This window comes from Centroberyx affinis, unplaced genomic scaffold (genome assembly GCF_046629955.1).
Source record: "Centroberyx affinis isolate AG114_WGS23_722 - 3 ecotype Tasmania unplaced genomic scaffold, CSIRO-AGI_Caff_v1 ptg000562l_1, whole genome shotgun sequence".
In the NCBI taxonomy this organism is placed as follows: domain Eukaryota; kingdom Metazoa; phylum Chordata; class Actinopteri; order Beryciformes; family Berycidae; genus Centroberyx; species Centroberyx affinis.
Genome location: NW_027279205.1, coordinates 341,510 through 355,614, shown reverse-complemented (window position 1 = coordinate 355,614; position 14,105 = coordinate 341,510). Strand labels below are relative to the sequence as shown.

Sequence of the window (14,105 nt, the reverse complement as noted above, 5' to 3'; positions counted from 1 at the left end):
ACCAAGGCCTTTTTGAATAGGCGTAACTGGATAATAATGCTAGAATAAACTTTGAGTCCAAGCTTGAACAATGCAGGGCATTATAATCATGGCTGCCATTATCAGGATGACAAATGAGCTTGGAAGTTTGGAGCTAGATTTGATATTCAAGCTTTGCTGCCATCCCCAATCACAGATTGTTAGAAAAACACAGCCAGCAGATTCCAATAATATCACAATAAAAAAGCCTAAAATGAAAACAGAAGTGGTACCAAAGAGATGTACAGACCTCAAGGTTGCCTCCCACTCTGGCCAGGAGAGGAGGCAGTGGCTTATCCTTCTCATTCCTCAGCTGACGGCGTGACTGCCTTCGACCTACAGACAGGTGATGAAGGCAAAGGGAAGGATGGCAACAAGGGCAGGTCGATGCACAGGAGCAACAAAGGATGTTAGAGGTGGGAAACAGTCAACAATCACAGCTTTTGTTTTGGGTATCTAGCTTTCTGCAGACTATCTAATCTTGGTGATTTACATCGAGAACATACAAGTACAGTGAGTAATTATCTATTGTCCCCAGAATCTCCTTTAAATCTACTGTCTACAGACCTGGATCAACCAAGAAACAAAAAACCTCCAACTGCTCGGAGCATTTGCTTTTGACTTTTCTCAACTAAAAGATGGATGGTGGTTTGCATTTTTGGCAACCATCTGATTTGCTCAGTGCCAGACAAGATCAACCCCCGCCAGAGTACTGTAGTAACTGAATCCATTTCAAATTGTAATTCAAGGCAGACTTGTGCATGTACTTTGTTACAGCAGACATCTCTCATTGTTGGTGAGGAGCTCCACTCTGTGCCTCTCGTATCTCTCCTTACCTTCTGGCCTCTCGTCAAAGTCCTCATCCTCCTCCTCGGAGCCCACTGAATACTCGGACTGGTTATCTGAAATATCAGCATGCCACTCTGAAACAGCACATGGCGGGGTGGTCCGTCAATAGGCTAGGCCCATTCACTTCCACTGTGTAAGCAATAGCTCAGACATAAGCCAGACTACATCATGGATAAAACCACTGTGCTACAGAACTACAGATATCTCAAGAAAAATAATGTAAACATCTAATACCAATAATCATTTGGGTTTGGTTATATCCATACAGGGGGGAAATATTAGTTGATTGCAGTCTCTAAAATGCTACTACTTTCTAGGCAAAGGTCTTAAGATCAAGATAATTAATTTAATAATAATCCATAGTGAGTTTTAGTTTCATACTGGCAAGACTGAAATGAAAGACTCCATTTTCAAATCCTTGGCCTAGTTTCTCAAAATAATCTTAAACTTCTCTCATTCCATTGACTTACAGTGGAAATAGGACTGCTACTACTGAAAGCTTGCAGGTCCAGACCGGGTTCAAAAGACAAACCCAGTCCCTACCTTGGTCCTCCTGTGCTGCGTCGTTGTAGTTGACCGGCTTGCGGTTCCTCTTGCCCTTGCCCAGTTTGCTGGCCAGGTCCTCCTGTTGCTGCTCGTAGTGATGCCGCAGCAGCTTCTCCCAGTAGTCCGGGTCCACGTTCTCCTCCTGCTTGATGATCTCCCGCTCTATCTCCTCCATCTGCAGCAACAGGTAAGTACATGTAGGATGTGGACTTCGCATGTGCAGGGACTCATATTGATTGAAGCATGTTTGCTTCACTTAATCACACTTGTAATGCATTTATGTTGCTACAAACTATTTGCAGATTTAACATATTTAGATGAAACTGATTGGTTGTGATTGTCAATTTAGTACTGCAACATACATTTTCACTGCAACTCTGATTCACTGAATGAAATGTCTTTGTCGTAAAAACTTAATACAGAGCGAACAAATATGAGGTTAAAGAAGAATTGTTTTACTTTCCGCATGAATAATCAGCACATAATCACAACAAATCCAACACATGCAACTCCTGCATCGCACTGAAATGCATCTGCAATGGAATAATGCACGTATTCTCTCATTTGAAATGAATGAACTTCAATCCCACCTTTCTCTCTCTTCCTGTCTCTCTCTCCATCTCTATGGATTTCTGTCAACTTGCACTACCAAGAAAAGCTTGCCTTGAAGTATTAAGACAATCAGTAGCTTGGATTGTGTAAACATTACACTTAAAAATGGCTCAAAGGCCTGATAACTGCATTTTTGTGTAGTCTTGATGTGAACCATTATTGTAATAATTGTTATATTTGTGCCATTCTTGCCATTGCAGATCTGCTGTTCTGCCCCATTCCCACCTGTCCTTCATCTGTCGCTGTCCCACTCCCTCCTCTATCTCTTGTTTTATTCTCTTCCACAACCATGTATTTAGCTGTTTTGAAAGAGCTGAAGCAAGTCCTTCCTCTCCTCCTTCCCCCTCCCTCCTTCCACCTTCCCTCCGTGTCTCACCTTATCCTCTTCTCGGACCATGTACTGGGCCACTTTAAAGGAGCTGAGGTACTCGTTCATGTTCTGAACGTCCGAGTCGTCCGTGGCGTCTTGGCTCCGGTCCAGCAGCCTCTCGATGGCGGTGCTGTCATAGTGGATCACGCTGCCCTCGTCCTCGCCTTTATCCCTCACTGGACACTTCATACCTGCCACATGTGGAGATGGAATGAAAATGATTTGTCTTGTTCTGCCAGAACAGTTTATCTGATAAAAAGTCCCACTGCAATTGATAAACAGAAACTCCAGATCTTCCCTATTAGAATAAACCCCATCCCAAAATCACCCCAAGACCTCAAATTAAATGCATTACACCATTATATTTCACTGGAAATTGTAATTCCCCTTGACACAAAGTACACAGTGCAGCTGAAGTACCTGTGCTTTTTAAATTCATGTTTAACAACAACTGTCGTTACCCTCTCCCTCGTCCTTGAAGAGCTCTTCCGTCCCGAACTTGAGGATGTCGTCCAGCTCCTGCTTGGACATGGAGCCGGCCTTGGAGCCCAGGCCCGGCCGCACCACCAGGTGGGTCAGCATCATCTTCCTCTTGGCCACCTGGGTGATGCGCTCCTCCACGCTGGCGCGAGTCACAAAGCGGTAGATCATCACCTTGTTGGCTTGCCCAATACGGTGGGCACGACTGAACGCCTGGAGACATGGAAAGATTTAAGTGTCGATACAAAGAAGTGCTATTTCGAGTGTGGAGGGTGTGTGTGGTTCTGGGATGCCAAAATTTACTGTTGAGCCTTCTGGAGGTGTTGCGGGCCTAGAGGTAATTCAATGACACATCAGTAATGGGATGGGCCCACTTACAATGACAAACTGCTCTCACTCACCTTTTTTCTCTAGCAAGCAAGCTAAGTTATAAAGAATCATTACATCACATCCTATGTATTGCAAAATGCTAGAAATGGGAACTTCAACCAATTTTGCTGCAGATTCATCTGAAGTTATGAAACCAACTAACTTGTCTAAAAATAGAAAGACAGTGTAACAGACAGATATTTTATAGTGTACACCAAAAAGATGCAATAAACCAGTTACAAAACCAGTTAAAGATGATTCCATTACTTTTTCCTCAGTAAGTTTAATAAACATAAAAAACATAAAATTAAAAAAATAAAAAACATAAAATTAAAAACATAAAAACACAAAAAATTATTTTCTCATTGGTGAACCATGCATGGAAATTTAATATTTTTTTTTTGTTATAGCAACTCTGTATGACTAGTACATTACATTACCCAGTGGTTAACTAACGGGATAGATATGATTTATTTCTGAGGGAACTATGAATGTCGCAGCAGCAACAAATTTGGTACATAATAAACACACATAACAACAACAAAGAAGCAATAATGAAAGTTAAAAAGGGAAGGAAATAGGAGTGCTATAATCAACCCCCTGTACAATCACCAACCTGCTGACACACCAACACATGACACAGTAATCACAGTGATTGCTGTATCCTTCCTCTGATACAAGTCAACATTTCCCACTGAGTTGCACAGTTTGCACGAGTAGTTTAACTGTTTCCATCCATAAGAGCAACCAGTCCAGTCTTACCTGTATGTCGTTGTGAGGGTTCCAGTCGGAGTCGAAGATGACGACGGTGTCTGCTGTGGCCAGGTTGATCCCCAGACCCCCCGCTCTGGTGGAGAGCAAGAAACAGAACTGACAAGCCCCGGGAGCTGGAAGGAGGGAGAGGAGAGGGAGAGATGGAGAGAGAGTGTGTGTGTGAGAGAACAACAGACAGACAGACAGACAGACAGACAGTGACATGAAGTTCTCTTTAACTTTAGGATCTCACTAGTGTCAGTAACTAAACAACAAATCCATCTTTATGGTGCTAATATGATAGTCAATAAGGTCAGTATCAGTAAAATAACGATCACAGGTCCTTCATAGCACAGTATGAAGTTTAAATGTGCAATAAGTATGATTTTTAGTGTCCAATAGCACAAAATGACCATAATACATCTGCAGGGGATTAATAGGGTTGTTGACCAATACCAGTGACTCAACAATTACTTCACCAGGTGCTGAGATTTCTGGCTTGTACTGTGTTTTGGAACAAAACATTCCCCGGCCACTGGCATTTCAAGATCCAATCTCCTCCCACCTACTCATATTTTTATCTGCTCAACGATGGTGCACAGGGCTACAAGTGGCCGCTGTCACCAGATATTTCAGCTACGAGGGCTAAAAAGCCTCATCCTCAAGCCGAAAAAGCAAATGACACATCAGTATTATCATTACAGTATTTTGCACCGTGATATATTCCCTCTTCACTAGACCTTTCTGTTGGATCTCTGCTCTGTTTGTGTGAATTACAGACAACCCTAAGCTGTGGTAGAGACTTGTCGATGTTGTTGTAATTCCTACTGGGCGCTGATAGAGGTCGATAGAAGCCATAGATTACTTAATGCCCCTTTAAAGATCACAAGTCATCCATCTCACCATTGAAACGGTCGATGGCCTCCTGCCTCAGCGCTCCTGTGATGCCTCCGTCGATTCTTTCATACTTATAACCCTCATAGTCCAGGAAGTCCTCCAACAAGTCCAGCATTTTAGTCATCTACAGATGGAGGGAGAGAGAGAGAGAGAGAGAGAGAGAGAGAGAGAGAGAGACAGAGACAGAGAGAGAAAGAGACAGAGAGAGAGAGAGAGACAAAGACAGAGAGAGACAGACAGAGAGAGACAAAGACAGAGAGAGACAGATAGAGAGAGAGAGAGAGAGAGAGAGAGGGAGAGAGAGAACTGGTCATGTGGATATGTTTTCAGGTTTACTTCAATTCCCACATGCACACAGCTGGAATCACAATATACTCCTGGGGTTGTCATGGGACTAATTCAACATGTGGTGTGGGTTGTGTGTGTGTGTGTGTGTGTGTGTGTGTGTGTGTGTGTACCTGTGAGAAGACCAGCACTCGGTGTCCCTGCTCCTTCAGTTTCCTCAGCATCTTCTGCAACAGCGTCAGTTTCCCAGAAGCCTTAGTGAGGCCCGCCCCGTCGTAAGCACCACTGGCTGTTTTTGGGGCTTCCTACACACACACACACACACACACACACACACACACACACACACACACACACACACACACACCACGCCACAAGGTAAATACACAAATAAAACACAACATTAAAATCAGGGTTGGCATGACAAGAATAAACGTTTTAGTGACTGCATTGATAAGAAATTAATTAAAAATTATTATAATGTCTAAGGCTTTAACATCATAATGACAAATGCATGTCTGCCTCTCAAATTTCACTTTCACCATGTATGTGTATGCATGTGTTTCTTTATGTACAAATATGATATGAGAGCACTACCTAAAATCACCAGAAGGTGTCACTATCCTGTAATTCAAGAGTAATTCAAAGGGAAAGGTTTGAAAACAAATGAAACACTATAAATGAATGGAGGCCTTACACATTCTGTGTGATGAACAGTGGGCAAATAGGTCAAAGGTCAAAGTGACAATGCAGTGTTGATTTTCTTTGGATTTTTCTATGAGTCTTTAGTCATTTCACTCCCCCCCTCACCCTTAGCTATGGAAGGTATTATCATCATGTTATTTTTACAGTGTAAGCGACAGGACAAAGGTGTCTGTGTGTGGATGTTGTTACCATGGAGGCGACGGGGAAGAGGTAGGGGTGGTTGCAGCACTTCTTCAGGTCCATCATGATGTTGAGCAGGGAGACCTGGTTCCCTCCGCCTTTCGAATTGAGGGCCTCAAAGTTCTTGGTCAGAATCAGCTTGTAGTATTTCCTGTTTAATATACAGTAATTCATGTATGACACATTTATTTTCCTGCTCTGCCCACGTTCCTTCTGTTATAGATTTTATGAAATAATGTTATTTTTTCTCAATCCCATTCAAAGATAAACTTCCTTCCTCTCTCTCCTCCCCTCCCTCCATTGTTCCATATTTCTATAAAAACACCATCCACCCTGGAAAGCTTGTTTTCTCTCACTGGTGCAAATATGTTTAAGTTCCCTCATTTTCTACTTCAACATTACATTGCACATTTGCAATATCCTACTCCTGCAATGCTAATATATTAGTATTATTCGTATTCATTTGCATTATTTGCACTGTCTCGTGTCTAGTTTTATAGTATGTACATTACCTTTATCTTATTACCTCTTCTTTTTTATCATCTTCCTGTACTTGTTTTCCTTGGTACTGTTCTGCCAGTTGCTGCTGTGGCACCTGAATTTCCCCAAGGGGATTCATAAAGTGCTATCTTATCTTATCTTATATCCAATATAAACAACTTAATGGGACCAGCAGGCCTGTATGCAATCGTTGGTCAACATTGTAAATCTACACTGGTAGTTGGAAAATTAAGTATAAAGGCTGATGTGGATGTTTTTAAAGCAAATCAAGTAATTGATAAATTACTAAAAAAAAATGAATAAATCAAAAAAAATGGTGAGATAGCATAGCAGCCATTGGTCTCTCCTTGGTTTCTGCTCCTAGATCCCTCTCCACTCCCTTCAACTGTCAATCCTTCTTTTTTGCTTTTTACCTTTATTTATCCTGGGTTGGTTTGCTAAGCATGGATGCACCCCCTGCTAAACATTCATAAAATTCACACAATTGCACCAGGGAAGAGCCAAAGTCCTCTACTGTTGCCACTGAGCAACTCCACAGGAGCAGCTGCGGGTGAAGCGCCTTGCTCAAGGGAATATATCATCGCTGCTGGGTGAACACCATATATCTCCAAAATCTCAACTTTTCAGTAACTAAGAATAACTAAGAATAAACTTGTTTTCAGCTTGACGGCCGTGTATTTTTGAATTTATCCAAATGGTTTTGAAAGGGTTTCATCATTCCAAGGGTTGTAGAAAGTTCTTATTTTGTAGAGGAACATGTGATCTTTCCTTGAATTGAAGTTAAAAAATCCCTAGAATTGGAGTTACATGGTTTTCACCTGACAGCGATGATATGCTAGGTGACAGTTGTTGAGGGAGGGGAAAGCTTTGCACATTTACTTTCCCTGCCCAGTTTTTCCCAGCTAGTCTGGGTATTTGAAACACCAGCCATCAGCCAGCTCCTCTAACCTGCAGGAGACCACCACGCTACACGTATCCCTCCACCCTCCCCAGTGTCTTACTTCTGCATGGGGCTCAGCTCCACTCTGACGATGAGCTCGGTCTTGGCTGGCATGTTCTTAAAGACGTCAGCCTTCAGCCTGCGCAGCATGTGAGGCCCCAGCAGGTCGTGGAGCTTCTTGATCTGGTCCTCCTTGGAGATGTCGGCAAACTCCTCCAGGAAGCCTTCAAGATTACTATACAGAGAGAGAAGGAAGGGGTGGGAGGGAGTTTGGGGGAGAGAGACACAGAGTGAGTCATGGAGGGAGAGAGGAGGTGGATAGGAAGGATGAAGGTAAGTACAGGAGGGAAGGATTGGAGGAAATTAGAAGCACCAAATTCAGGTAAAATTGTCTTTGGCAGATAAATCAGTAAGCCACACCTGCCATACTGGCCAGTAACTTTTTGAGACATTTCCCATTGAGCAATTTTACGTTGATTAGCCATTTAAAAAACGGTTTGTTACAGACGTCAAGGCTAAAATGAGGCTACATAGGGTTTAAAAGTGAAAGTTTAGTAGACGTTTACATCTTAGACTCAGTCTTCTGGGGTAATAATGTGTTTACTGCTTGGTCTAAAACTGGCTGTACATAACCAAAAACATCCTGGTCTTTATGAGAGCTTAAGCATAGACGTAATGTTGAAATGACTCAGTGCTCAGTGGGCTGAAACCCTCGGTTATATTGAGACTGAGTTCTGTTGCACTCCATGATGAATTACAAAGTCGACCTATTGTATAAATGAGTTTCAACAGCATCTGATTATGAAATAGCACTGAAAAAGAGTAGAGTGACATATTTATATGAAAAATGCATATTCATTATTTTGGCTGATAAAAACTGTGTGTGTGTGTGTGTGTGTGTGTGTGTTTGTGTGTGTGTGAGAGAGAGAGAGAGAATCCCTACTTGAAGCGGTTGGGGGTGAGGAAGTTGAGCAGGTGAAACAGCTCCTCCAGGTTGTTCTGCAGAGGAGTTCCAGTCAGCAGCAGCTTGTGGTCGATCTTATAGTCGTTCAGACGCCTGAAGAACTGGAGACAGAGATGAGAAAAAGATGGATTTCAGGTAGTTCCTTATCAGACAACTGCCATTCTTGTTACTTTTACATGTTTATTGTTAATATTGCTATTTTTTCCTCATAGGATGGAGGGGCAGTACAACATCAGACAATACTGAAACACATAACTATAATGCATTCATCATATATGCATGAATGCATGAATTATTGTGGTCATCCTCATCATCAATGTATCATCACATTCGTCACTCTTCAGAACAGACACTGATATGCACAGACAAACACACACACACACACACACACACACACTCCCAGACTAGCTACCTTGGACTGGTTGTTCTTGAGGCGGTGAGCCTCGTCCACCACCAGACAGGCCCAGTCAATAGACTTGAGCGACGTCTGGTCAATGGTCACCAACTCATAGGAGGTCAGCAGCACATGGAACTTGATAGGAGCCTCCCTCTGAAGGAAAGAAAGAAAAAGGGAAGGGAGGAGGGAACAGCGGAATGAAGAAAGGAAGGAAGGGAGGAAGGATGGGTCAGATTAGGGAACTCTTAGACCGAGTGATGTTATGTGTTATGTTATGTTATGTTATGTTATGTTATGTTATGTTATGTTATGAGCATATTATCAGCTGAACAGAGGTCATAGATGAAAGTGATGGATGTCAGTTTTGTTTATAGTTTCCTGTCTTCTTACATTTCCTCACAGAGCAGAAACGCTTGGGGGTTTGCAAAAATACTGCAACTGCAAACAAAACTTTTGCAAGAACACGTAAAAAAGGGAACATGCGTAAGGTTTGCAAAAGCATTGAAAAAGAACTCAAAAGCATTCTGCTCTTTTTTCCCCCATGTCCCCTCAGGGCTTCTGTAGAGAGGTGATGATAACACAGATCTGTTTTCTTCATCCCCCACAACCCCCTTCTCTCCTCCTCAAACTTTTTAAAACTTTGTGCCATTATCATATCGTCTTGTTGTCTTCATTCTCCTCCTCTCCTCCTCACCCGCAGTTTGAAGGCCTTCTTCCCTCCCTTGACGGCGGTGTCGTCGAAGGAGAACTCGTTCTCTCTGATGATGGCCCGGCTGTCCTTGTCCCCCGTGTACGTCACCACGTAGAAGTCCGGCGCCCACATCTCGAACTCCCTCTCCCAGTTGATGATGGTGGAGAGCGGGGCGCTGACCAGGAACGGGCCCTTGGTGTGGCCCTGAGGGACAGAGGGAAGGAAAAACCACACTGGGGTTCAGCCTCAGCCTTCACAAGGAGGTGGAACAAGAAGAAGCACCAAGCAGTTCCAGCACCTCTTTGAAGAGCGAGTAGAGGAAGACGATGGTCTGGATGGTCTTGCCGAGGCCCATCTCGTCTGCCAGGATGGTGTCGGTGCCCTGCGCCCAGGAGAACCGAAGCCAGTTCAGACCCTCCAGCTGGTACAGGTGCAGCGTGCCGCCCGTCGACGTCACAAAGTCCGGCTGCTCCTCGTACTTTATTGTCGGCTGGGAGGGAAGAAAAGAAGAGAAGAGAGATGTGAAGAGCTTGATAAGGACAAAACTTCACTCTACTTAAAATTATAATAATTTCTGTAATTGAACTCACAGTTAGTACTAGTAGTAGTACTAGTAATATTATTATACTATTACTGAAATTAATATACAGCATATGGGTCAATATTTAACTTAAATCCATTTACTTTGAGCATTTGCTTTAGTCTATTTGGGGTAATCGTGTTAGTTCCAATATATAAGACACTGTAGAAATGTAACTGAATCAGAATCAGAATCAGATTACTGGCCAAGTAAATTTGCACATGGAAGGAATTTGGGTTGCTCCAATAGGTCACATTAAACACAAAATAACACAAAATGATAAAAAGCAGTAGGTCCATATAAAAAATGTAAAAGACATTTGGGGAATAGGTATCTTTTTAGAGTCATATACTCATAATAAGTAGTATATAGAGAATTCAAAGAAGAAATTTGAGAAATAGGTCTGTTTTCTGTACAATATGCACATGGTTTTCTGTTGTATATGAAGCCATGGAAATCAGTAATAGAAAATAAAATATTTCAAATAGTCTTTTGACCAAAGTCTGGTCATATGTTTTGACAGGAATGAGAACTGTACACATGTAGCAGCTACAAATGAAACATCATGTACATGTATCATGTATCATGTAAATGTAAGGTAAAAGTTAACTCACATCATTGACTGGAGAGCCAGGAGCCTCATCCTCACCCTCCTGGTTCCTGATGCTCCTCATCCTCCTGGGTTTGTCTGGGTCCTCCTTCATCACCTCGTCCCTGTCAGGCAGCAAGACATTCATCAGTCAGTCAGTCAGTCAGTCAGTCAGTCAATCTATCGTTGTTATTCAGCCTATCCATTAATCAGTCAAGCAAGAAAGTAAACAAGCATAGTAATAAATCTGTCAGTCAATTATCTATTCAACCATCCGTATGAATTTCAGTCAAGTCCAGTCACAATCATCACACTTTCCTCAGAGGGAGAATTTACACCGATTTGCCAATAACATTTAAAAATATTACACTAACCCATTTTTCCCAACTTTGGGATCCCTGGAGGTCTCTTGAAAAATCTCTAATCCAACTAAAATGACTGATATATTAGTTTTTGGTAATTCTGAAAAGGGAAAATTGTTTTTGGGCTAGTGGCTTTTGTACAGCACAAAAACTATTATAAAACCCTCACTGTTTGCCAATGATTTGCTATTGACAAGTTTACAAAAGCTGCTTGATCCCTGTCCTCTGACAAATTAAACCCCATCTGAATTCACCCCATAAATCTACTGTAAACAGCAGAACAGTGTAAAAAAAATGCACAATTTTCATATATCTCAGGAATATTCTGTCCTCAATATGGGGTTTGCCTACCAAAACAGGTTGGGAGCTGAACCTTAACCTGCTCTAACCGCTCACAACCAAATGCAGTGTGGCTCTCCCCAATAAGGCCAGAGATAACAAGGCCAGCAGGGGTCAGACTGAACCCATCAGGCCGTACCTGTGTCTCCAGTAGCTGGTCTTGTAAATAGCGAAGTCGGGGATCTCCAGGTCGTCTCTCTCCCAGGTGCACTGGTCATAGGTCAGGTCTCTCCACTTCACCAGGTAGTGGTACGTCCCCTTCTTATCCAGGCTGGCAGTGACACACATACAGTATACTGGGGTGAGTGCAAACACACACTGACAGTGTTGGGAGGTAATCTGTTACCTTGTAACATGTTAGAGTACTCAGATTACTTTTGTGATAAAGCGTGTTAGTTTTTCATTTCTTGTAATGCGTTATTACTTACTTTTTAAAATTTGAATATTGATACTTTTATTTATATTTCAGATTGTTTCTTTTTTGTTTACAACAGTAAATGAAAGTGAAAATCCTGGTCAGACAACATACTGCTAATAGAAAAAACGCAATCCAAGTATGCTTGATATAAATGAAATTGGCTTACTGTGCATTGCATTTTGAACCAATGATCGACACAAGCAATAATGCAAATTTTTTGGGGTGGGTAACGCAAAAGAAACTGAATTAATAACATTAAAATGTTATTTAGTTAAGAAATGTGGTTGCAAACATATACACAGAGTAGAAAAATCAAAATATGTACAGACCCACACACCACATATGCACATTCACACACAAATGCAGACTAGAAAAATTAACATATGCACATACATGCAAACATGTATGAACACACACAGACACACACACACACACACACACACACAAACAGCTCTCTTACCTGTGGTTGATGATGCGGTGGATCATCATCCACTCAGGCTTGATGCCATACTTGTAGTACTTGTCTTCCAAGATGGCGTACTGGGGGTCCTTGGCCCTCCTCTTCTCACTCTTCCCTCCTCCGTTCTCTTCCTCTCCCCCCGACCCGTAGTCCAGGCTGGGAGGCTCGTCCATGTCTGTCTTCCTCTGATAGTTTCTAAACATCACCGAGTGGAAGATCTCCAGCTGGAGGGACGGAGGGAGAGGAAGAGTGAAAAAGTGGAGAATGCAAGAGAAGGAGAGGAAGGGAAGAAAGATGGTGGTTTTCCTACAAGTCGGTGGTAAGTAATATTTGATTAATGCGGGCTGAACTTTTCGCCCCAATATAAAAAGCAGGTTGTGTATTATGTATTAGCCTGGTAAAAGCAGTTCTTGCTTACTCCACTGTTTTTAGCCCATTTTTTATTCCAAGTGCATCTCATCTGTCTCTACAATCTCTGTTCCTTTCAGTGACCCCTTATTTTCTCTGTAGCCCTTTCTCAACGCTTTCTTGTCCCCCATGACACGTTTGATGTAATATTTAACAGCTGAGGTACAGTTCCAAATCAAAAGAGCATGACATCAATGGCCGGATTAGGAGATGCATCGGATCTGTGACTTGGCCGACAAGAGCAACTGAGAAGACCCAAGATTCATTGCAAGAATGACACATCACATCCAAACAGCACTACAGTTTATAGTAGGGCTGGGCGATATTGACAAAATCAAATATCACAATATTTTAGACTGAATACCTCGATATCGATAATGTGACGATATTTTGGGGATGAGTATTCGTGCTTTCATAAGGTATTTACACACAAGAAAATGTTGAAAATTAGTAATGATAATTAGTAATCAGTAATGTGTAATCAGTAAGAGATAAGATAGCACTTTATTGATCCCCTTGGGAAAATACAGGTGCCAGTAATAAGTAATGTGGATATGATGAGCAGATAAAGCCAATAATAGTTCATTTTACTCAGCCAGAACAGGCTAATAAGTTCAGAAAATGTTATCATTTTATCATTTTATCAAAATGTTATCACTTTACTGTAGCCATTAAGACCAGGAAGAAGTAACTTTTAAATTATTTCACAATATTATGATAATAAATCCCAGAAGATATCTAGTCTCATATCACAATATCAATATTACACAATATATCGCCCAGCCCTAATTTATGGTACCAAGTCAGCTGAAACAGCTGGGAAAATTAACACCCATGTGTCTTAATTTGTGGTGTGACGTCAAGCACACAGCCCATCTCAAACTGTAAGGATAAGTTCTCTGTTCTTGTGTACATGAGAAGTTTATCCTGCCAAAGAAGAACGCTCTCAACTTGCAATTCTTGGATTTGATAATTCTATTCTCTCACCTGTAGCTCAGTGATCCATGTGCAATGCCAGTAGGACTGACCCGCCAACTTGACAAAGAACTCCCTCTCGGCCCGGCCCTTCATGGGGGTTGGCGGGGGGGCGTCGGGCGGGGCGTCCGGAGCAGGGGGCACAGGAATGGGAGTCGGCGGCTCGCCCCATCGCCAGTGGAGGATCTTCTGCACACGTCCTTTGATTGGCGGACACTGCAGAGGGAATGAGCTCACTGTTAACCTTGGAAACAACAAGCAAAATATGGGAGTTTACTTCTACTTGAGATTAGATAAGTTGAGTTTTGATATCCACATGGGGAGATATACAGTACTTTATTTTGGTCAGGACATGCAGCATCACATAATACTGCATGAATGGACAGGTTTGGACAAGTCTGATGTAGTGGGATTCTA

At 42.2% G+C, this 14,105-nt stretch overlaps 1 protein-coding gene across 1 annotated transcript in view; it reads right to left on the bottom strand.

Moving 5' to 3' along the window:
- The window catches only part of chd3 (chromodomain helicase DNA binding protein 3), a 43,295-nt gene that overhangs the window by 19,064 nt on the left and 10,126 nt on the right, over positions 1–14,105 (bottom strand). The window contains exons 10-27 of the mRNA XM_071518257.1: positions 13,701–13,904; positions 12,306–12,529; positions 11,567–11,698; positions 10,752–10,851; positions 9,856–10,047; positions 9,561–9,761; positions 8,882–9,019; positions 8,449–8,570; positions 7,567–7,740; positions 6,074–6,215; positions 5,353–5,484; positions 4,901–5,018; positions 4,007–4,131; positions 2,848–3,088; positions 2,402–2,559; positions 1,411–1,588; positions 855–920; positions 269–354 (exon numbers count right to left, since the gene is read on the bottom strand). Of these exons, the coding sequence (XP_071374358.1) occupies positions 269–354; positions 855–920; positions 1,411–1,588; positions 2,402–2,559; positions 2,848–3,088; positions 4,007–4,131; positions 4,901–5,018; positions 5,353–5,484; positions 6,074–6,215; positions 7,567–7,740; positions 8,449–8,570; positions 8,882–9,019; positions 9,561–9,761; positions 9,856–10,047; positions 10,752–10,851; positions 11,567–11,698; positions 12,306–12,529; positions 13,701–13,904 (2,733 nt within the window). The remainder of the gene's footprint in view (positions 1–268; positions 355–854; positions 921–1,410; positions 1,589–2,401; positions 2,560–2,847; positions 3,089–4,006; positions 4,132–4,900; positions 5,019–5,352; positions 5,485–6,073; positions 6,216–7,566; positions 7,741–8,448; positions 8,571–8,881; positions 9,020–9,560; positions 9,762–9,855; positions 10,048–10,751; positions 10,852–11,566; positions 11,699–12,305; positions 12,530–13,700; positions 13,905–14,105) is intronic.